The following is a 25,180-nucleotide window of genomic DNA, read 5'->3' on the forward strand; positions in this document are numbered from 1 at the left end:
TCTTAAGATGGATGTGTTAGAACCAGAACATTTGGAAATAGCCCTGATGACAACCACTCTTCCCTGGGCTTTGTGACTATGACTCTCATCCCATCAAATCTTGGTGATACTAGTGAGAATCAATTCACTTTCTTATGTAAAAATGTGAAGTTGACATTTCTTGCCAGACCTCTGGGGCAATGAATATTATTCTTGACAAAATACCAAATTGTTTTCACTTAAAAATTAGACATATCATGACCTCTTTTTATGTTGCACATTTCTCTCTTATTGGCATTTTATCTGCACTTTGGCAAAAGCCTTCTTAGTTCTGGTGGCTTGTTATTTTCTTCCATGGTATATAGAGTTCACACAATCTCTTTTCAGGAGACTATCATTCTAGAATCTTAGTTCATGGTCCAGGAAAGCATCTCCTTCTGTTTGATGTTAGTTCACTTCCTAGGCATTTATTTATTTATTTTTCCCAAAATACCTGGCTTCAGGTGGAAGCTTTAAGAACTTCTAAATTAGAAACATGAACCTATTTCCAACTGGTCTCCATGTGCATTAGCAGATGTGAGTAACTATGCATGGATCCAGTCACTTTTAGCAAGTTATTGCCAAATACCAATAGTAATGATAGCAAAAAAATTATGATCCATTCTATCTGTATAGACATTCATAGTTTTAACCACATGAGATCTCAGTTGATTGTCACTCATGCTATAGATTTTCAGATGAAAACATGACAGGGTGCCACTTGGGGCAGAGATACTGCATAGTTTTTAAAAATTTGTGACGCAAATGATTCCTCATGTTGTCTTTAGGGGGGAATGGGATGGAAGAGACTATAAGAATGAACATTCTTAGTCCATTAGGACCTCTAATATTGGGAAACCATTTTTCTGTCGAGGGCCACCAATGCAACAGCAAAAAGACCAGAGACCACCTACATAGGGAAGTAATATAATTTAATTTTTTAATGGGAAGCTATAAAATGTTCCAAGAACATAAAGTTCTACTTGATTAACATAAGAAATAGCAAGATAGATGCTTCATTTCTGTATTTTACTCTTGTAGGGGAAAAGGGACAGAAGATGAAAATTAAAAGGAAAAGTGTCATATGAACAAAGAAAAGGGGAAAACCAGTTTGATATAGGGGGAAAGTCTGATGTGTATACACACTGCTTGTTTATCGAGAAGCACATGAATGCAAACACAGAGAAACCACGAACAAACTCACGCCTGTGTGCATTCACTGCATGAACCCATTTGTAATCATGGGCATCTATGAAATAGCAGCATCCTCATTTATCTTTTCAGGATATCACCAGTTATAGTGTAAGCACCTCGAGAACAGGGATATCTTATTAGATGTTTATGAAAATGAAACATTTCATCTTCCCTAATTCTACACCACATTTTAGAAAGTCCAGGTGTAGTGTAGGCATACTGTCTTCAATAGTTGCCATGAGGAGATTAAGAGGAGGTCCATATTTAGCACATGAGGCAGAGCTTCCTCACCCCTGGTCCTCCCTTGTTCAGTGCCCAGGTCACATGGGTCTGCTCCAGTGCATACTTTTCAAAAGCAGACTCTGGGCATCAACCTGTGTAATCTAGTTAGGTCTTTCTGCATAGCATATGAGATAGCTTCTCACTTAAACTATTGTTGTAATTTGGTAAACTACTACTTTTTGATCATATTGATGAATAAATGAGTAATATAAATACATAAATGTTACATTTTTATTCCTTTATATTACAAATTCTTGATTGAGAGCAACAATTTGAACACTGTGATAGGGACTGTGCATTAGCAATCAGTAAAGCCAAGATAATCCTTGACCTTGTTTATCATTTTGTGAGAAGACAACAATAAAATAATTACTAATGTGTTCTGATAGAAATATACTACTTATTTCACAGATAAGCACTAATTTTTTTCATCCTGTTTGGTTTGTTACATTTTTTTCTGCCTTGCAATTTAATGAATAGAACAAAGCAAAGACAAGAACTCATTTCCCTTTATGTTAAAATACCAGGACAGGCCAGCTCTAGGCAAGAGTGACCGTTGTTTTCTATAGTCTTCATTCATCTTGGCATTGACCAAGACTCCTTCCCAAAGCTCCTATTCAAATGACTTAAGATTGTCTACTCCTTTCACTTTTTCCAAGAACAAAGTGTTAGGGAAGTTCTAGGAAGTTAACAGGAAAGTAGTTTCCTCGAGAAAGAGGGAAACAAAATGCGGTTCATCCAGGAGACTACTTCAGATTCTTTCTTTGCTTATGAGATGGGAGCGAGAAGGTGACATTTATTGAGAAACTGCTACATTCAAGACACTCTATTAGGTCCTCAGGGGCTATGAAGATGAAGGCAGCACAGCATATGGGGTAGCAGTGCGTGATAACTATAATTAGGAGGGAGAATATAGAAATTGGTGACTGAAACGTTCTCAGAAAGCTTCATGGAAGAGGTGGCATCTGGGCTAACACAGAGAGATTTGGGCATTGCAAACCAGTCCGTGTAAGATATCAATGTTGAGCCTCTACTCTTGGACACCCAGTGATGGAGTAAGGTGTCTGCAAGCAGTGGGTGGCACAAACACGCCGTAAAAGGTAGGAAAGGATTAAGCACATTTAGAAGACTGGGTGTGTCTTGATGGATCGGAGTGAATAGACCCTCATTTACTTGTCAATGGAAAAATATACCAGTGTTTGATGTAATCAAATATTTGGGAATGCCACTATCAAAATGGTGATTCAGGAGGTTGATTATGGCAGCCATATGCAGGTTGGTTAGAAGAGAGAGGGGTACCAGTTAGAAGGTAGAGCTGTTGTTCAGACATGGGATGTTACCAGAGTATAGAATGAAAAGGAAGAGAGCAATGGGCTCTATCTTGTCATTTGAATGGCTCTGGAGTTAACAGGAGCTTAATATTTTGCCAGAGTGTAAAATGTAGGTGACGGTAACTACGGCAGCGTGAGGCCAAGTTTTCAAGGTCAGGAGAGTAGAATTTATTATGACACAGACAGTGCCACTGAGAAAGGGAAGCTATAACCATGGTAGGGACGGGCATTACTTTCCACAGACAATATGGCATTATGCTGTGGATTCGAAAATATTTGCAAATGCCTATTGGAATGTAGTTTTCCATGGAGGAATGTGGTTTCTGTTGAAAGTACATATATATTTTTTTCATCAGTGGTTTTGCTTTTAAAAGCAGGTAGTTTAAGATTTTTTACTCCCTCTTAAATATAAAATGCTAATTCAATTTAGTCTTTGCAGCATGGGAATGGGAAATTAATGTGGCTGAAAACAGCAGTTCATTTTTTGTGGGTTTGACCATTTCAGAAACTTCACATTTATGAAAAATATTATTGCTAGAAAAATAAATTTGAAACCACAGTCTAACTTCAATGAAGATTGTATTGTGTTTTTTTCCATTCTTCTGCTTAAATACTCCTAGGATTCTATGCCTCAGAACAGGGACTTATTATAACTTTGTTGCATAGGAAAACAGAGGACTCCAGAGTGGATTCTGAAGTGGTTTTCCCCATCTACCTCTGGATTGCTGTTCTTGGAAACCAACTCTTGGTGTAGCCCAGTGGAGTTTTTTGTTTGGAGAGAAATTGGCCACTGGCGTGCAGCTATGTGATTGTGCAAAGACAGCTAAAACCACAACTGCTTTTAGCCCCTCACCCAAACAGTGGGAAAGTATTTTGGGGTATGAGTGTCTCAGAAGACTAATTATACATTTACTTGATAAAGATTTCCAATTCTCTCAGACTGGGATATTTATTTATTTTGTTTTGATTAATTATCCTGAGATGAAGTCTTTATCCAAGAGAAGTCTGATTCCCTAAAATATTTATCATTTTTTAGCTTGTTATTTAGCTGGAAATTGTGCTCTGCATTCTTCCATCTCCTTACAACCTTTATGCAGTTTAGCAATATGAAGCTACTTAAAGAAACTCACTGTATTGAGAATGAAGGAGACCATGGTCCAGCTCTACTTTGCCATCCTCAGACTGACCCTGAGAATAGATGGAGAGCCCCCCTTTAAGTAGGCTGTACACAGACTAACAAGTGTTCAGAGAAATCATCAGTGAAGGAGACTTGAAATTCAGTTATGCAAGGGAAGCTGGGTGGTCGGTCCAGAGATGAGAAGACTTAAATGCTAAGAGTTGTGGTATTTCATTGCTGCTGCAGACAGGTGCCATAGTTTTAGCTACCTAGATCCAGGACCCTCTCCTAGGGAAATCTCTGGCCTTGTGCCTGTTGGTGAGAGGGAGGGTCTTGCCTCCTGTAGTGGAAGCTGAGGGGTGAGTGAGATTTACCTCTCACAGGTCACTTGTCACCTGGAGGTGAGCAAGGGTCCTAGGCTCATGCTGGTGCCTTGGCACATTCTTATGTCTGGGGCTTTGAGTCTAAAGAGGCACAGGGTTCATTGACAAAGTATTTAGAGTCCAGTGTCGCATCTGGACTTGTGGAGAGACTGTCCGTGTTGCTCACTGCCTGCTTCTCTTGGTTTCTGCTGTTCTTGCATTCTAATAGAGAATAGAAATACGTAATCCTAATCGTGCGAGCTCCCTTTCTTTTTGATTAAGTCAGTCTGTATAGATTTGTTGTTTACAAATAAGAATCCTGAATGATGTAATGGCTATAATGGTTTCTTATTTCTAGCTGGAATTCTTAACCTGGATTCAAGAATAGCTTTATGGAATCTGTGTATATGCTATGCTACATGTAGAATTTTGGATATTTGTGCATTGAAATGAGGAAGATGGCCTATAGCTTATATTCGATTCTCAAAAGGTTTTGTGACCCTAAAAAAGCCAATAACCACTTATCTACAGAATACAATTTAAAGATCTTACTTAAAAGCCCTCAGGATTTGGCCTACCACTTTGATTTTCTCTTGCACTGTGTCTCCTATTATTTTGCTTTTCATCTTCATTTTTTTTGCTGCAGACACAACGTACTATGGATTTTCTAAGAGCACCTCATGGTTTTTAACCTCCATGTCTTTGCTCATAGCGTTCCTCTGTCCTTAAGTTTCTAATCTTTTTCTTTGCTCCTTATCCCACCTTTTAATTAGTTTGCTGGACATCTACTCATCTTTTAAGCCTTAGCTGGTTTCACCTCCTTCATGAAGGTCATGATCACTGTGCCCCCATGATCACTGTGCCCCTTGGCCCACCCTAGTTAGCACTGCCAGCAGTCCATGTCAAGCTAGCCTCTGTGTTTCTTCTTTGTTTTCTTGGGGCCTTCTCCAAGGACACTGTGCTGCCAAGGCACATCTTTGTGGAGAAGTTAATCCCGCTGGGGACCATACTCAAACAATGGGCATGTCTATGGAAAAATGCTTCAGCTTTGCTGTCCTCTGATGAGCCAATTCTGAGGCACCTTCTTCTCTATGGTTCTTCAGAGAGACCCTGAGCAACTGGGTTCTGGTTATCCACAGTGGTGACTTGCTTAGTTAGTACCCTTTATTGACTTTTCTCATTTCCTGTCTCACTTTTCTTCCTCTTTTGCTGCTGCTTCCTGGACGCCTGCTACCTCCACTTGAGTCTTTGTCTCAGGCTCTCTTTTCAGGATAACCCAGATCAGGACAACCTCTTGACTTTGTGCCTCTACTTTAGCTATGAGCAATTGCCTTAGCATCCATTGCCCTTTATTATTCTTATATAAAGATCTCTCTCTCTAGTATTCTTTATTTATTTTTAAAAATTTAAAAATGTATTTTTCATTGTAGTAGGAACACTTATTATGAAATGTAATCTCAACTATTTTTAAGTGTACAATACATCGTTGTTGACTATAGGTACAATGTTATATAGCAGATCTGTAAGACTTCATCTTGCTTAACTAAAACATTATTCTTGTTGATGAATAACTCCTATTTATCCCTCCCGCAGCCCCTAGTAACCACAGTTCCAGCCTTCAAGTTTATGAATTTGACTGTTTTAGTTATCTCATATAAATGGAATCATGAATACTTCTCTTTCTGGGTCTGGCTTATTTCACTCAGCATGATCTCCTTAAGGTCCACCCATGTTGCCTATTGCAGAATTTCCTTTATTTTTTTCCTTTCCTTTCCTTTCCTTTCCTTTCCTTTCCTTTCCTTTCCTTTCCTTTCCTTTCCTTTCCTTTCCTTTCCTTTCCTTCTTTTCTTTCTTTCATTTTTAAGTTCTAGTAATATTTCATTGTTTATATATACTGCATTAAAAAAATTTTTTTTTCAACCTTAGTTTAAGAAACTGAAATTTTAAAAGTTCAAAAACTTGCTTAAGACCCATCAACTAATAAGTTGCAGATTAGGATTTGAGATGTCTTTTTGAAATTTCTACTCACACATAATGCTACCTAAATGGTTAAGACAATGCTCAATTTATGAGTAAAAAAGAAATGCTCAATTTATGAGTAAAGGTAAGGAGATGGCCTCTTTTCTTTTAGGCAAAGATAGAGTTATCATCACTTGGGCACTACATGTTCTTTATCTATTCATCTGTTAATGGGCATTTAGGTTCCATACCTTCCGTATCTTAGCTATTATGAGTAGGGATTTGATGAACGGGGAAGTGCTAATATCTCTTTGAGATACTGATTTCAATTCTTTTGGTTATACTTTACTCAGAAGTGATTGCTATATCATGCAGTAATTCTATTTTTATTTGAGGAACCTCTATACTGTTTTCCATAGTGCCTGCACTATCTTGCATTTCTACCAACGTTGTGCAAGAGTCGCAGTTATTCTACATCCTTGCCAACACTTGTCTTTTGTCACACTATTACTTCTTAAAAGTAAAGAGCTTCATCATTGTTCTCTCAGAATTAAAACTGGCACGTAGTGGATCCTCATCCTTATGTAAAAAACATAAAACATGAGAACTTTCTTCAGATTGCTCAACAGCTGTCTTATGTTTATGTATGTCTAGGGAGCAGAACTAAGACCAAAGAGTACCTGTTACAAGAAGATAGATCTTAGTTCAATACAGAGCAATCAATGGACCGAAGGGGGGTGACATTTGTTAATAACAGTAATAGTGCTCATTATGGCATGATGACCCACTCGGTTGGCCCACTCTTCTCTCTCTACCCAAGAGTTCCTGTTATACAGAGGTTAATGGCATAAGAGCCCACATGCTCTTATGATAGATACCTGTAGGGACCAGGCAGGCACATACACTAGTGAGACAGGCTGAGCATCAGAATGGTGGGAACTGTGTAGAAATAAAGCGTGTGTGCCATGTTTAGAAGGGGTAGCTGCTCCTCAGCTCTAGCCAACCATTGCTATGCAGTGTTTCAATGCTGCCAAACATTTCAGTATTTCAAGGGAAAGCAGCAATCCAGATTCTTACGCAAAATTAAGAATTTTAGTATGTGGATTAAGAAAACATCACTGGGGCTGAATATGGGTCATGGGTTCTTAGTTTTCAACCTTTATGTAACATATGTAGTAGAGGATGTTAAGATCTCAGATGCGAGGACAGCCTCCTCGAGAGGCTGCCCCAGGTTCTGCTTAGTTTGCTCTCTTCACGCTGATGCACACACACTGCTTGTTCCCAGCCTGGGCCTTTGGCCATGCTGTCTTTGCAGCAGCGGAGCTCTATGGCTCAGGCCCTTCTCCCATGACACTTCTCATTCTCTTTTCCCACCATCCCTGTCTTCGGAGTGTACACCTTCAGCATTTCCAGCACTTGGATATTGGCTGCAGTTGCTCACTGTCCAGTGGTTTCATATTTTGTTTTATTTGTTTAACTGAGCCATAAGTTCCTCAAAGGAGGGGCTTCTGTTTCACAAGTCTTTCCTGTCATTTGGAGCGTGGTGTGGGACACACAGCAGGTGTTCAGTAAGAACTATTGATTGACTGTTGCTAGATGGCTATCTTACTCAGTGCTTTTGGCATCACTTTTGGTAGAAGATGAGGTAATGATGAGGAGGCTACTAGCTCTTAAGTGCAGAATTTAATAAATGAGTAAGGCTCTTTCAGAGATTTAATAGGGATGTCCTCCATCTATTATTGACCTGCTGCTCTCAGAGCATTTATGAGGAAATTGGTGCCAAGTGTGTTTTTTCTGTCATGAATTCTTTCTCATTCTTTCCCACCAAAGCTACAACAAAATAATCAATTATTTGTGCCCTGGTTTAGATTCATTAATTAGAGATGGGTTCTAATAATTAGCTATGTACCTATCTTTTTAAGGTAGAAGTGAGTAGATTATCTTTTTGTTACAAAGATTGCCTGAAACAAAAAAAAATATTTTAACTGGTTATGATTCTTTTCTGTTTCTTTTCTTTTATGTGAAACGTATTTTGTTTGTTTTAGAAAAATTTCCCCCCACATTTGTGAAGAATAAATACAATATAAACAATTCTGTCATGTGCGATGGTGGATGTTAGGTACACTTTAGGAGTTTATTAATTGTCTCCAAATCTTCTTTTAGCAAACTATTTCTAATTTTTTGGTGAAGGTGCTTGTAAGCATCGGTTGCCAAAATAATAGGTCTTTGTCACTTGCCATATTGCATTTGTCCCACAATTGTTTATTTAGCTTGTTACAAAGAACGGAACCGTTCATTCAAATAAACATTTATTGGGTCCCTACTATGTGCTAGACCCTATTTTAGCTGCTGAAGATACAATAGTGAAGAAATCAGACAAGGCCCTTGATCTCCCAAAGCTGACCTTTTGCATGAGAGATAACCACGAACCAATGAACAGATGAACACGTGAGAAAACTTGATGATAAGTGTTGGGAGAATAAAATGGGATGGAGAGAATGTGTATGTGAGGGTTTACTCTAGACTATATTTGAAGGAAGGTTTCCTTGAAACTGTGACATCTGAGATGTGGATGAGAGGTGGATGAGAAGCAGAGGCCAACCAGGTCAAGGCCAGGGGGAAGAGCATTCCAGGCTAATAAAACAGCTACTGTAATGGGCCTAAGGCAGGCACCCTTGTGGTGTACTAGAGCCACAAGGAGGAAGTCAGAGGGAAGCAAAGTTTAGAGCTAGCAAATGGAATCATTATACAGGTGAATGTATTCAACAACTTTTACAGTTTAAATGTATATGGCCATGATCATTTAGATCTCAGAATCTATGTCATAGAAAACATTAGTATCAGTAATTATTTAAGATTCACTTTGGAGAAAGTCAGCATTCTAAAGTTCATGTGATGCATTCTGCTTTGAAACCTCAGACTTCCCATGGATAAGATTGGACACTAGTAGTATTTTAGGACAATGTCACCTGGTATTATATTTTTAATTTGAATTTGACACAGAAGAAATGATGGATGCAATTAAGATAGTAAGAAACAAATTCCTTCATCCTTTAATATAACTGCTCCCAAGGATTATAAGAGTTTATAGACAGATGAAGCACATGGTTTTAAAGTTAACTGGACAGGGAAGAAAGCTGTTATGGACAGTTTCAGGTTTTCTTGGATTTTTTTGGTATCTATACAGCAGAGACCTGATAAATTGCCAGTACATAACAAGCCAGAACCCTGGATCCAGAGAGCATTCGTGGTGTACAGCCAATACAGAACTGCTTTCCCTCCTAAAGGGAGGTCTCCAAATCTGTCGTAGCCTTTGGCAAGATGTTTATATCACAATTGAAAACAGATGCCATTTTAGCCCTTCCCCCTGTTGTCTGAGTTACTACTGTTTGGCGGGGGGGGGGGGGGGGGGGTGGGGGGGGGTGGCGCGCCATGGTGATCTCTCACGCATGTTCAGGATGCCCAGCAAGAGTTCCCATTAGACATTCCTATTCTGAAGTCCTGCCGTGAAACACTGCAATACACAACAGACACAAGGTGCCAGGTTCGCGAGGTCCTGATCATATCCTCAGTATGTTCTAAATGTTTCTTGTCACAAATCAGATCTTAAGGTTTAATATAAAAAAAATATTTTACCAGACAGTTTCTACTTTAGAATATTTAATCCTAAAGGACTATGTAATCCTAATGGAAAACCAAAGAATACTCTTCCTGATGGACTATATTCAATTCTATTACAGGATAAGGCTCTAAAATGTGCTTATATTGTATGTGTAAGACATAAAGAATCTAGAGTATCAAAAAAATCACTTTAAATTCTTGATTAAAAGAGATTTATTGGATGTAGTGACAAAATATAATGTATAGATGTTGTTTGGATCCTGGTGTAAATCAACTAACATTTAAATGACAACTGGGAAATTTAAATACAGACTGAATATGAGACAATATTAAGGAATCATTAGTAATTTTGTTAGGTGTGATAATAATATGTAAGAAAATATTCTTATTTTATAGAGATGCACAATTAAATATGTAGGGAGGAAATGCCACATCTATAATTTATTTTAGAACACTTAAGCAAAATATCAATTGAAACAAATATGGCAAAATATTAATAATTGTTCAATCTAGGTGAAGGGCTCTTGGAGTTTAGTGTTTTCTCCACTGTTCTGTATATTTGAAAATTTTTATAATTCAGAGTTCTTTTTTAAAACCTTTGCAATCAGATTGTAGTGGATATTGCTTTATTGTGCCTTTTGTGCTGCAGTCGTAAATAGCAGTGGACCTGGAACCTAGATTTCTTCATAAATGGGACATTACGATAAAAATGAATCAATATTCTCTCCTCGCTCCCCATCCCCATTCCCACTCGCATGTTCTTATTTTGTTAACTTGGCTTATGATTATGGGAAGTGAAGTAGTTCAAAAGCAAAATTGAAATGCATGGAATCCTAAAGCAGATATTTTAAACATTTTGGTTCAACCTTATTTGAAAAAAAAAAAAAGAACAATCTTAAAGTAAAGTTACCAAAGTTATTTTCCTTCCTTTCAAAATGTATATATTTACAACCTGGATTATATCAACATATATCAAATTATTAGCTTGTCTCAGGTATGTCCATGCCAAATAATGGTCCACCTTTTTCCTTCTCTGTTTAGAGATTTTGAAGAGTGATTGTTAAATCTACCTATGCCTGCTCTTCAGACAGTATATTTTTGCTGACAGTCTGTGTCAGTATTGGGTATTGGTAAGAGTATTTTTACCTTGGGGTATTTCGATACCCAGACTCTAAATATTCCTATTTCCATTGAAGTTATTGATGGACATAACAAATTCATACTGCAATGTGGGCTAATTCACACATGACTTGGCGACTGATGAACAAAACATGTTTGTTTTTATTCCCACCTACATTTAACTTGTAAGCTCTTTTTTTTTTTTCTTATTTTTCCTCCATTCTTGGTGTCAGTAGTTGCAGATTCAGTACCAAAGAAATCTTGCTGCCCCCTCTCCTCAGCCTCAACACCAGTAAGCTGTGAGCACTGGCACCTCATTATTTTTAAGCTACAGTGCCTATATAGAGACATCTTAATTTTGAACTTGGATTAAAAATCAAGTCCTAATCATATCATCATCATCACCAGACACGCGTTAGAGCTCCCGTCATGTAAGGCACTGCCGAAGGTGCTATGAAGTAAAAGGTTGTAGTTGTGGAGTGTGTGGAACTAGAAAACTGGGTTTCTGTCTTAGCTATTAGCTTTGTGGAGATAGGAGAAACCATTATTCTGGGAATTACATGATAAGCACCCAAATGAGTGCCATGGACTTCAAGTGTGGTACGCGTTCAGGGTCAAGATGTAGTTTCCAGCAGGGGCCATCATGGCTTCATGGAGCATGTAAAATTTTAACTATACCTTTCAGAAAGAGGTAAATTTTGACAGGGAGAGGAAGGGCAACAAACTATTTCTGTGTGGACTAATGCATATACTCAGATGCAAGGAGTGTTTGGGTAACTACAAATAGGCAAGTTTGGCTGAAGGGAAGAGTCCCTACTGGGACCATGCATGTTGAGTGCAGGAATTTGGATCATGGTAAACACTGGAGAGGCAGTAAGGGTTTTGGGTAATGCTGTGTTTTAGGAGCTCAATCTGACAGTGTTGACCTGAAGGTAGATTGCAGGGCAGAGAGATTAGGACAGGAATATCAATTGGGAGATTGCTGAAAAATAGTTTATATGGGAAAGGGAATAAAAGTATAAATTTAGGTAATGATTGGTTCATAAGTGGAATGTATAAGCACTTCTGAAAAACTAGTAATTATTTAAGGGAGAAGAAACTGGAGGTAGAGACTGGAGGAGACAGTTGTGTAGAAAAGGCTGCCTTGAAAGGATGGTCAGTGTCCTTCAGTGGAGAGACAGAGCCAGCTCCAGGTAGCTTTGTTAGGAAGGAGCTGGCAATAAATCTGCTGACCTTACTCTTTTCCCTTCTGTCTCTTGTTCATCTGGTCCCTTTGTCCAATCTAGGTGGCAAGGGAACTGGCTGGTGTAATCCATACAGGTCGGCCTCCTGGGGGACAGAGAGCAGGGTGGGGAAGGGCAGAGAGTAGAACTGGGGTACAAACAAAAGGTAACAGTCACAGTTAGCTTTCTCTTTATAAAATATAACAATGCGGGGGAAGAATAATAAAATGTTAGATCTGGAAGGATCCTGAGAAGTAATTCTCAACCTCATTTTAGAGATTGGGAAATAGAGCCCTATTGAAGTAGTAACTTAGGGACAGCTGGTGGTCACAGAGCTGAGAAGAAATGACGGACAGACCTTTGAATTCTCAGCCCTGGCTCTTTCCAGTGGGCCAGGCAGCTGCCATAGATTTTCCAGAATTTTCCCAGACCCCCCACAGCAGCTCAGCCACTGTTCAGCACAGGTAAAAATGGTAAAAAGTCTCAGTTGTTATTCAAGGGAATGTGTAAATAGTATAAACACAGTCAGAGTCATTGTGGATAGTGTGGAAAATAGAGACGTGTGTCAAGGAGAAAATAAAATCACTCATAATGTACCACAGAGGTAATGACTGTTAATATTTTGGTGTTCTTATAATTTTTAAAAATTAAAATATAAGTATGTGTATATATGTGTGCAAAATTAGTATCAGTTGTACCTATGGTTTTGTATCTTGCTTTTTCACTTAATAATGAACAATTTTCTATGTAGTAAATTGAGTTAGAATAGCAGTAATATATTTTTTAATATATGTAATATAATGTAAAAGTGTTTCTTGTTATTAGATATCTGGATTGTTTTCTTTTTCTGTTATGATAAATAATGCTGCAGTATATATATACACATATATGTATACGTGTGTGTATATGTATATGTGTATATACATATATAAATAATTGTGGTTATCTCTAGGATACATTTTTATAAATAGAATTGCCAGCATAAGCATTTTCACTGGTCCTTTCTGGTGGGTCACACTGAAAAGAATGTGGTTCTGGGGTCAAATGTCCTGATCTATTCTTCTTCTGCCACTTTCTGGATGTGTGACCTTAGGTGTGTCACTTCATTCCACTGAGCCTCATTCTCTTATCTGTTAAACCAGGATCATACCTCTCACCCCTTCTTCTCAGTTCAAAGGAGATCAGTTTAGAATATAAAGCACTCTTTTGGTGAAAGACCTTTTTAAAGTCTAACGAATCAAAGACAGAAATGGAAGTCCTTGATTACTATATTTTTCTTTGCACTGGGTTGTCTAGTTAACTATTTCTAACCTGGTCCCCATCTCCTTCCTTTCTAAGTGCTCATCTTCAAACTCTACCAGCGGGCAAAGCACGTGTACAGTGAGGCTGCGCGAGTACTCCAATTTAAGAGGATATGTGAAGAGGCACCTGGCAACATGGTCCAGCTGCTGGGGGAGCTAATGAACCAGAGCCATGTGAGCTGCCGGGACATGTACGAGTGTAGCTGCCCTGAGCTGGACCAGCTGGTGGACATCTGTCGGTGAGGCTGAGATAGTAGCATGGCAGGGGCTGGGGGATGCTGCCAAAGAAATTGTTTAAATTAATGAAAAAAAAAAAAGTAACATTTTCATATCTTCTAAAAGAAAGAAGATCCTACCCCACTTCCTATACAAGGGGCTGTTTATGATACAGAGCTGAACTTGTTTCTCCCTAAATATCTGTGTGATGAATGATTGGAGACCTGACACTATGGTTTTATGAGGCTCCATGTTTGGAGTTAGTTCTTTACAACATCATTAGAAAGACTTCTCCATCGTTGGATAAGTAGGCGTCTCAGGGAGCTTTTCTCAGACATATGGACCCTGTTATTTTCTCATGATGTTTTTAATCAATGCTGTCCACCACACTCATCTCTGTCAGCATCTCCTGTTTGGTGCCTTAACATTGCTAATTTTATTTAAGAAGGGAGAAAAGAAGGGAGAAAATGGAAAGAGGGCCTCAAGCCTGATAGGAGTGTATGGCAGAAAGGGTAGAACGGTGAGGGATGTTGCCGAATGAATTACTCAGAGAGCCAGCATTTCCTGCCTTCCAGGTTTAAGTTAGGAAATTTGGGGAAATAAAGACTAAAGAAAGCCTAATTTATAAATGGTCAGTTGAGGCAGAAATGTAAAGAGGGAAACTTTCACAAAGTGGGTGAACAACTTCCTTATAATTGCTAGAGAATGGGGATGATAGGGTAGAATAGTCCCTTTACCCAGAAGGGATCTCATTGACCTTGGGAGAACTGAAAGGGAAATATTCTCAAATAGCTGGATGTTATTTCCACTGTGAGGAGATAATACAGGATTGTCTGCAATTAGTAATGAAAATATAATTTACCACTTGGCGTCTATGCCTTGCCTCACTCATTGCCACACTCCCAGCCTGAAAAATTAAAAGCAAGTAGCTCTAATGATCACAAATGGCATGTGCAACCCAACTTGTTGAGAGACTTGAATACAACATTGATGACAATAACTGCTGTCGTCAGTGTTTGCTCACTAAACGCCAAAAAGCCTTCCAGAGCTTTTTTTCATTGTAAGTGCTCTTTTCAAAAAATATCAAGGGCCCAATAAATGGAAGGGACAAATATTATTCTCTTTTGGACATAAAAGGAAGTGGAATGATATGTGCAGAAATCAGGAAGAAGCGTCTTTGCCTGGATGTTAGTCGAGTAGTTTGAATCCCACCTGAAAAGCTTGGAGGGACATTTGCCAGCAATTCTCTAATAAAACTTTCTCTTCCTGGGATGGTCACCAAGCTATTATGGAGCTTACATTCTCATGGGGAGAGGGAAATGGCAATTAACGATAAATTCAATAGTAGTGATAAATGCTATGAAAAAGAAAAAAATAGATGGGATAAAGACTACGAGGGTTGAGTGGGTGGAAGGGCCAAAGGAGGCCTCTCTGAGGAGATGATGCTTGAGCAGAGACCGGAAGGAAGCAAAGAAATGTAAACAAGTAGCAAGGCCTACAGGTGGATATCTGAGGTGGGTACCTGGCTGTCACACATGAGGAACAAGAAGACTAGTGCGGCTGGAGGGCAGTGAGGCGAGGGCAGGAGGTGATGAAGTAAGAGAAGTAGTGGGAAGCCATACCACATGGGCCTTGTAGGCCAATGGGAGGACTCTGGCTTCCAGTAGAGAGAGGCGGCAGTGGAAATGCTAAATGATTCTATGCCAGTTATGCCTTGAAGGAAGATTCAAGACAATTGCCCTGTGGATGAAAAAGAAGAATCAAGGTGACGCCTGAATTTTTCTTTGTTTCTGTAAAAGCCACTTTTTGTTGGAAGTCAGACTTCACATTTCTGGGTCAGAATTATCTTATAGTACCATCGACTATGAGAGCAGGAAGAGTAGAGATCCTAGAAGGCATGAAGGTTAGGTGATTTGAACAAGTTAACATAATGAGTCAGTGGGCGAGGGAAGCTGAAATGGACTCAAGGTGGAGACCTGCCAAAGACAATCGATTAGCCCTCCCGGGCCACTTGTGGCACTTTAAAATTCCTTTAGTTTTCCTGAAGACCTGTTTGGAAACTATTTTCATGGAAAGACAACTAATTAAGTGAATGGATAAAGGATGCATATGCCTAGAATACTCAGGGCACTATGTACAAGCTAAAATCTTTGTGTGATCTGAGCTAGCTTGTATTCGAAAGGTGTCTCTAGGTAGCTAGTCTATAGGACAATGTATAGGAAGCTACTTTATGACTTAAGTGGAGAGAAAGGGGGAAAAGGGATGGAGGAGATCACCAATGCTTGCTGTTTTTTTCAGTTGAGCCTTTTACTGTTCTTGGAGAGAAAATTAATTGAGAATCCAAAGAAAGGGCCAGGGAGGGAGAAAGAAACTACACTTATACTGTTAGGCTGTTTATTTTTGTTTATTAAATAAATGTAGAAAACTTCAGTTATGTGAAACAAAGTATAATAATGAAGGAAAAAGATGAAGCTTGCCCAATCATAAAATATCCCATTTTAATGAACAAAATGTAAATCTCAAGAAACGGCTAAATTTTAAAGTAGGATTTACTAAAGAACACAAAACAATTTTGAAACCAAGCCAACTTGTGCGAGAGCCCATTTGTTATTGGTTTTCCTGATAATACTTAAGAAAAAATAGTTAAGGCCTTTTATTTCTATTTGACTTGTTGAAATAAGAGATGACTCATTGGTAGACCAAAAAAGGTTACAAAAGTAAATTCGCTGTCTTCCTCAGAAGTCTTTCCACATCTTTATTCCATGGCCATGCTGCTTAGGTCAGAATGAGGGAGAATGAAGTGCACATCCCCGTTAGGATGTTCTTTCCCCATGACCTTAAGTGCTGATCTGTACACTCTGCCAAGGGAAAGGGAGAGAGCCGTTTCAGCTGCTCTTAGGGCTTACTTCTCTTTGGGCCTCTGTCTTCCACTTATTATTGCCCCCAACCAACATATATATGCCCTATGCTGGAACTACACCAACTGGTCTTCAGTGGCCTTTAGTGACTTACATTTCTAAAATAGACTTGTAGTCATATTTTCTTATACTTTCTCATTTGAATAGTACTTGAAATCTGTGGTTTTTTTCAATCCAAAGCAATCTGAAAGTGTTTCTAACCTGGCTGTAAAAATAATAGAAATTGATCTGGAAGGTCTGTTTTTCTGAGATGCTAGTCAAAAAATCTAGATTTCAGAGCTGAAGCTAAAATCTTTTTCAGATAAGGACTATATTATTAACTATATGCGTGCACGCGCGCGCACGCACACACACACACACACCCCTACACGTTGTCTCACATAATTGACTTGGTTTGAAAATTTTTATATTTTTCAGTAAATTCTACTTTAAAATCTAGTCATTTCTTAAAATTTACATTTTGCTCATTGAAAACATTTTTTATAATTGGGCAAATATCTTTTCCCTTTATTATACTGTTTCACATAATTGAGATTTTGTAATATAATTTAATAAAAAGTACCTGAGTATATATTTTGATATTTTAAAACAAATATAACAATCCAGCAGCTTTTTATTAGAATCTACCAAATGCCTGGAACTATGCTCGACTGAGATTAGAGAGATATAAGCTATCCCTAAATTTAAGATTTTTTGAAATAGTTAACATCCATTTTTAAAATGTAAAAATATTTACTTATTTTGAAATAAATAAAATTGAATTGAAATACAAGGCATAATTCCTTGTTTTTCCTTTTTGTAGTTTGTAGCAAAGCTGGGTCTTATTGGATCTCTCCCCCGTTCCATTGCCCTGTGCCTTGTACCTTAGTAAGTGCTTTACTTTCAAATCAGTTCATTTAAAAGTAGGCAATTTTAGTCAGGCTATATAGTGTGGCTGGAAGGTTAGTTATATGAATACACTTTTCAGTGATAAAAGGATCCAAAGGAACATTCTGTAGAATCTCCATCTCTCTGCTGTTCTTGCCTTTGTTTTGTACATCGTGCTTTTTAAGGCAGAGGCTGCTTTTGTTGTTTTGATCAACCCTTGCGTATTATTCCCAATCCAGTCACCACAATCAGCAAAGCGGTATTTGGAGGATTTTAGGGTTTTAGTTTTCATTAACTCTTGTATTGCCTCTCTGATGATTGCCTCTCAGGATCTTTAATGTCTCACTGTCCTCACTGTATCTTTAATGTCTCACTGTTCTCCCAGGAAAAAATGCAAAAGTGAAGAGTTCACTAAACACCCTTGACTCATCTGCTTTCCATTCTTAATTTAAAGCTTATATTGATCTCCTAACTTATAGATCTCTCTCAGAATTTCTATGGCATATGCCAAAGGGTGTGTTAAGCACCAGTGGGGAACACTGCAGACAGGGCCTTCGTGTCTCGTGAGTATGTATAGCTAGGCAGGCTGCTGACCAGTTGCTGGGGGCAGACCCTGATTTGTGATCACAAGTGCCATTGACTCAGGGCAGAAGGTTATTTATAAGAGCTATTATGATTCTCTATTTGGGAAATTTGAGCCTTGACGACTTCAGACCATGTGGTTGATGCAGTCCAGTCCATTTTTATTTGCAGCAGACAGGATGGTGACAGAGCAGCTCTGGAGACTCAGAAATGAAATGCATTTACCTAGAAAGACTTCTAGCTTCTGCTCTCCGCAAACTGGAAGGATATTCAAGAAAGTAGCGCCCCTCTTCCCCTCAGCGCAATTCCTATGGGTTTTGCAGTCAGTTAGAAACAGCATTCTCGGGTTGCTTTATGTTCAATTTTAAAATTACAGCTTTCAAAAACTGTTTAAATGAAAATGTAAGAGAAAATATGCCTAGAAATCCATTGAAGACCATAAAAGACCTGGTTGGTGTGAGTCCAGCAAAATGGCATAATTTGGGTCTTAGAAAATCAAGTAAGAGGGCATAGTGTTTTTTCTAGGTGATGCTACGGTCTCCCAGAGACACTCGCTGACACTTTGGTTTTTCTCAGTGTGTTCCAACAGGGAGAGGTAGTTTGATGTGACTGTGTATGATGCATTTTTTCTTTTTAAATTTCAAATCACCATATTGCAAACTGACCGTTTGCCAGCCTAAGAACTCAGAATAATCCTAGAATCCCAGAGTCAAAGAAACTTTACAGCTAGTATAATAGGAGTCCAGGCTCAGTTTTAGCTAATGGGCCATAAGCTGAATGTTTGAGGGACAGGAGGAGATGAGTAATCTTTATTTGCAAGCTTTTTTGTTTTCTTACTTAAATATCTATTTTCACTTGAAAAGCATATTTTAATGAATGAAATAGATGATGAAAATAAATTAATTGAGAAAATCATTGAGGGAAAAATGAATTACTGGTGTGCAATAATTCCAATGTCCTAGAGTAGGGGTAATATTTTGTGACATTTTCCAGGAAATAAAGTAGGTCATGTACATAGAGAAAGGGACAAAATTGTGCTAAATTTTCCAGGAAATAAAGTAGGTCATGTACATAGAGAAAGGGACAAAATTGTGCTAAATTACTTATGAAGTTTTTAATCTATGAATTTGGAATACATTTTATGTGGAAGAATTGGAAGTATATGTTGACTTTTATTGTCAGGATAAACTGTATCTTGTAAAGGTGAGTGATCCTTATACTTTGCATAGGATCTCTTGCTTTGGTATAAATCTTAGGTTTGAAACTGTACTTGGTTAATGGTGACTAAAATTACCCCTTGCTATGTAGTGGTTTATATGGGAGTTTCTATCCCAATCACGCATTTCATCTGATGATAAATTCTGAGTCCAGTTGTCAGACCAGCTCCTGAAGATTCCAGAAAGTCACCACCACTTGAAGAGTTGTACAGCAATTACTTACCATTCAGAGCCAAAACCAGGGGCTAGTTTGAGATATAATTAAATTTCAAATTACTTTTCTGCAACAGTATAAATGTTCTAATTTTCTAAAATGTTTGACAACACTGGAAAAAAACTACAAAATAACCTCTCTTTTCCCTCCCCCTCCCTATCCCTTTCCCCTTCCCCTTCCTTCACCTTTGGAGCTTGGGTAGACTGTGTGTTCTATAAGCACCAGGCAAATCACTCTCATTTTCATTTACAGGTTCTAATTTTTTTTTTTCTCATTGTTTTAGGAAGTTTGGGGCTCAAGGGTCACGACTTACTGGAGCAGGATGGGGAGGCTGCACAGTATCAATCGTACCTGCTGACAAGCTGCCCAGCTTCCTAGCAAATGTGTATGAGGCTTATTACCAGAGGAGCAACAGGAGCCTAGCACCGGAGAAGCAGAGTTTGTTTGCTACTAAACCTGGAGGCGGGGCTTTGGTTTTCCTTGAGGCCTAAGCAATGTAAAAAATCTCAGAGAAACTATTCAGGGCATTTAGGAACTGGCAGGACTTCTTATGCCACAGTAAATTAATCCTCTTTCTGTTTTGTATTATGATGAAAGGTTGCTATTATCAAGATATATTTCCAAAGAAATGGTTGAACGCTCTCTATGCTTCATAATGATTATTTTTTCCATCTTAAAATATGTTTTCTACCAATAAGAGCCAAAATTATGATTGGACAGATCTCTTAAAAATGATTTACTGGGATTTATTGATTTCAAGATTTCTAAAGATGAATAGTAAAAAACAATACTGACCTCATGAATTGGATTTGAATTAAACAGACTGCTACAATTAAACCAGTACAATTGAATTGCATGCAATATTCTTAAATCATTTGTTCCTGGTTTCTCTTAGTATTCATCCTCAAAGTTGTAGTCCTCCGACGTTGATGAAGATAGTGATGCCAGAAATTCTCTCTCTTGGTCTTCGAAAGGCTTTTAAAATAATACATGATTAAGGATTAACAGATTTTCCTGGACATTGCATACTTGAATGTGAGATTCCCCCAATTATCAAGATGAGAAGAATTACTTAATTTTTTAAGAGATGAATTTAGGAAGAAAATCCCAATTATTTAATATTTTTTAAATTTTTTAACCATGTGATTTCACATAAACAATCACTTTCAATTATTTTGGCCCTGAGATTTCTCTATCATTTAACAGAGACCTTAGATAAAAGACACTTTAAGTCTTTATCTCTATTCACAGTGAAATAAAGAATTATGTGGATGATAATTCAAATAATTTGGTTTGTTCATGGAGTTTACTTTCTTCCGGCTCTATCTTCCCTTTTCTTAAATGCCTCTCTATTCCCAGAGGCAAACTTATTGTTCTGGGAAACAATACTACCTTGCATCCCATTATTGCGTGTCTCATAAGGTTTGTTAGGATATGTGGACCAGTGTAGGGCAGGTGTGCTGATATGCGGGTGAGGGTAGGAAAAGGCTTAGAGTTGGTTCTGGGAGTGGGTAGGGCTACTGGTGGGTGCTTGTATATGTTTATCCAAAGTGGGCAGAAATGTACGGCCATTTATCATCATGTGGTGATGATAAATGAATGGCTTTCTCTCATGGGTAGATGATAGGAGGGCCTTCCTGAATTATATGAAGATTTAGACCAAAAAGCATTTTGGTGATGTAGTCAGATAACTGAGACAGCAGTGGTTTTATGGCATGAATTATCCAGAAAATTATCACAATTTTTCATTATTTTATGATTGGTTTTGTTCATTAATGTGCAACTCAAAGATTGGACACTATCATCTTGAATTTCAATTTCATAGAGGCTGAGGCAAAGTTGGTCGCTCAAACGACAATAGTCATTATGTAAATACTAGGAAATACATTATTCTATTGTAAAATAAACTTCCAGTGCATTCTCATTCCTAGCAGAAAGGTAAACATTTGAGAAAGCTTAAGTCGAATTTTTTGAAAGAATTATGAGTTTTTAAAACTCGATAATACAAAATCTAAAGTGATTTAAAATTATAATTCTTTATTTTTTAATACCTTTCCATTCCCCACAGAAGATCTGCGGTTAGTATATCATCTTTAAAGATACCTGCATTATAGTAAAACAAAACAAAACAAAACAAAACAAAAAGGCATTTGCCATTGCTTTGTTATTGTACTTAAATTTCTCACTATGAGATTTCTTCCTTGTAATAGGTAAGTAAAAATTTCCAGCTTGTAGTCCGTTTTGCAGGACACAGTCATTCAAAGCCAAGGATTTACTCTGCATTTGAACTTTTAATTCAAACCATCAAGTGTTATTCTAGAAATCATGAGAGGTATCAAACTTGTCTAGAAAGGATGTTGCCAGGGCCATTGGGAAAAAAGCTTCATGCAGAAGATGGAATTTGAACAGGTCCCTGAAGGATGAGTAGAATTTGAAAGCTGGGGAGTAGACATTGCTGATGAGCAAGGTAGATGAGAAGGGGTAAACATAGCTCATTCAGAAGGCTCAGCCTTGAGATATAGTAGAGAAAAACAGATTGGCAATACTGGCTTGGAGCCAGCTTTTGAAGAGCTCTTAAGTCTAGCATTTAGGTCAGGAGTTGCAAACCAATAGCCCATAGGCCACATCTGGTCTACAGATATATTTTGTTTGGCCTTTGATTCCTAATCAGAAATTTTATGGAATAATCTGGGTTACTGATGGTGGAAGATCTGATAACACTTTGGCCTCCATTCCTGCAGGATAACAATGAACTAAAGCTGAGGAAGTAGTTTGGTTTAGACGAGGCAGGGACTCTTTAGTGTGCTACAGTTTCCGCGGTGCCTTGTAATTTCCTTGATATTGAGGCCATTTACCATTTATTAACTGAGGTCAACTTGTCCTTTACCACCACACCTGGGATTTTGAAAATTTTACACTAAATAAATATTTCTCTGTACCCATGTACCTAGCAGTAGTAGTTAAGAAATACCAAGAAAAATGGAAGAAAGAACATGTGTGAGTGTGTGTGTGTGTGTGTGTGTGTGTGTGTGTGTGTGTGTGTAAGTCTAGTCCTATTTGTTTAATATTAAGCACCCAGGTATTTTACTCCTTTCTATCACACCTTTCTGGCTTATATAAGAATTGATTAGATTATTTGACCCCTGTTTTTGACATTCACCGGTAGCCAATGAGGATTGCTCTAGATTTTTGAATGAAAGTCTGACATGCTGAAAATAAAAGCCCTTCTCTTATTTCGGACATCATATTATCCAGCCTTCAGATTTATTGGACAATAATCTGTACACGTTCTCGCCTGTCGGAAGGGAAGAAGGCCCTTCGGATGTAACAGGACTGTCCACAAGCAGAAGCAGAGAGAACACAGAAAACTGGAAAGGTGGAGCAGTGCCCTTCCTTTTCTTTCTTTCTCACTCTTGAGCCCTGTTTAGAACCTTATCATTCCTGTCTTACGTTTCCATCAACTGAGGGTAGGGCCATTCATCTAACACGGTAGTTGGAATCCAATATATTTTTGTTGAATTATTAATGGAAAATAAAATATGACTTCAAACACCAATAGTTTTCTGTTAATTTGAAATTCTGACTGCAATTGCAGGTTTTCAGTTGCATAAATTGTCCCTGGTCAGAAGCAAGGGATGGGAATAGTGGGCATGAGGTTGTCATAAATATATAAAACAGAGATTGTACTAAATGTGCATATGAATGATTAAACAACAAGAATGTGTTCTATCCTGCCACCATAACTTGGATGTGAAACCATATTTGTTTATTAAATATTGTCTAGTCTATAGAAGAGAAGCTAGAGAGAGCATTCTCAATTATTTCCAAAAAAGAAACATACCAGATTATGTAGGAACTTCTCAAAATCATCCCCAGCTTCGTAAGGTTTCTTGGTAGCCTTTGCTTGGAGTCTAATCATGGAATAAAGAAAATTGTTAACGAAACTATTTTTATACCGACACCAACTAAAAGCCAACATTTACAAAGAGTTTAATATGTTGGGCACTCGTAAGCACTTTACAAGTATTAATTCAATTACACTTACAACAATCTTATCAAATAGGTACTACTATTATATTATGAGGAAATAGACTCAAATAGGTTAAGTAACCTGTCCACAGTCATACAGCTAAAAGTAATACAGGATTTAAACCTAAGCAGTGTGACCAGAGCCCTAAATTTCAACCACCTGTGATACTTTGTCCCAATAGTGAAGCATCCTCTCCAGAGAGATGGTTCATACAGTATTCCCTTAACTGATTCCATTGCCAGACTCCAGTGCAGACTTCAAGAAGTGTTGGTGGGGACAGAGGTGTAAAAGGGACCAGCAAGGTGAAAATCCGGGGGAGAAAGAGAGAGAAATGGAAAAGGCTGAAGAGTGAAGGTGTTTACTAGACTGTAAGCTCATTGAGGATGGGAATCCAGGAATGTATCGTGATTCTGTCATCAAGTACTCATTCAAGAAATATTTATGAAGGAGATGAACAGTTGAATTGAGGCATCAGGAGCTTTCCAGAGATCTATGGATGAGGAAAGAAGCAGATGTAGCCTAGGCAAGGAAGGATAGGAAATTGGGACAGGAGAGAGGCTTTATTAGCAAGAGAAACACGAATGAGAGAAAGAAATGAAACAAGGTATAAGGCTATTAATTTCACTGGCAATTTTCAAGTGAATCTTTTTAAAATTACTTCTTCCGTGAAATTCATAGGAAGTAAAAATGTCTGAGAATTCCAATCATAATTTGCTGAAGCATAACATTTGGATTAGCCAACCCCTTGCAAGGCCTACTCTAGGTTTCTTTAGCATTTAGCCTAAAGGCACGATGAGGTTACCTCCTTGGAGTCTCTTGCTTTAGTGTTCCGTGACTGACAAATGTCCCCTCATTGCATAAAACACTCATTCTCTACTTTATCTCTGCCAACGTTCTCTCCTCAACCTGAGTTTTCTCCTCACTCCTTATTACCCTTTTGGGTCTGTCCTTCCCTGCTTTTTTATCAAATCTGCCCTTAACAGTTTGGGTCTCTTTCTCATAGTCGTAGGTGGACGCACTTCTTCAACAGCACCCTCTTAGAGGTTTCTTGACTTGCAAGTCATCCTGAGACCGGTTCGTCTCACTTTGTTAAAATCATCTCTCATCCAACTCATTATTTTCATGTAAGCCCTCCTTTTTTTTTTTTTTTTTTGTAAATAACAGCTTTATAGAGATAGGTCACTTACCATGAAATTCACTCTGTCACTCTGTTAAAGTATACAATGCAGTGGTTTTTAGTACAGTCGATCCTTGAACAACCCTGGTTTGAACTGCGTGGGTCTGCTTATACACGGATTTTTTTCAATAAATACTGTTTTTGATCTGGAGTCCGTGGATGTAGAGGGCTGACTATGTACGGCTCTATGCTATTTTATATAGGGTACTTGAGCATCCATGGATTTGGGTATCCACAGGAGTCCTTGAACAAAATCTCCACAGATATTGAGAGGCAACTAAGTTTTGAGGAGTCAAACATTATGCGGATTTTTGACTACACCTGGGGTCAGTGCCGCTCTTGCATGTTCAAGGGTCAAACTGTACATTCACAGTTTTGCAATCACTACCACTACCTACTCTCCCATCTTTCTGTTTGCTTTTCCTCTCCTTG

The 25,180-nt window shown here is 38.2% G+C and overlaps 2 protein-coding genes across 4 annotated transcripts in view; one reads left to right on the forward strand and one right to left on the reverse strand.

The window, feature by feature from the left end:
• GALK2 (galactokinase 2) overlaps positions 1–21,685 on the forward strand; it is a 104,406-nt gene extending 82,721 nt beyond the window's left edge. For all 3 annotated transcript variants that reach the window (XM_036238742.1, XM_036238741.1, XM_036238743.1), the window contains 2 exons: positions 13,565–13,766; positions 19,825–21,685. In XM_036238742.1, coding sequence (XP_036094635.1) covers positions 13,565–13,766; positions 19,825–20,032 — 410 coding nt within the window. In that variant the 3' untranslated portion in view covers positions 20,033–21,685. The remainder of the gene's footprint in view (positions 1–13,564; positions 13,767–19,824) is intronic.
• The window catches only part of FAM227B (family with sequence similarity 227 member B), a 145,197-nt gene continuing 140,449 nt past the window's right edge, over positions 20,433–25,180 (reverse strand). Inside the window, exons 13-14 of the mRNA XM_016128610.2 lie at positions 23,383–23,452; positions 20,433–20,516 (exon numbers count right to left, since the gene is read on the reverse strand). Of these exons, the coding sequence (XP_015984096.1) occupies positions 20,433–20,516; positions 23,383–23,452 (154 nt within the window). The remainder of the gene's footprint in view (positions 20,517–23,382; positions 23,453–25,180) is intronic.

Source organism: Rousettus aegyptiacus, unplaced genomic scaffold (genome assembly GCF_014176215.1).
Source record: "Rousettus aegyptiacus isolate mRouAeg1 unplaced genomic scaffold, mRouAeg1.p scaffold_m13_p_3, whole genome shotgun sequence".
Classification (NCBI taxonomy): Eukaryota; Metazoa; Chordata; class Mammalia; order Chiroptera; family Pteropodidae; genus Rousettus; species Rousettus aegyptiacus.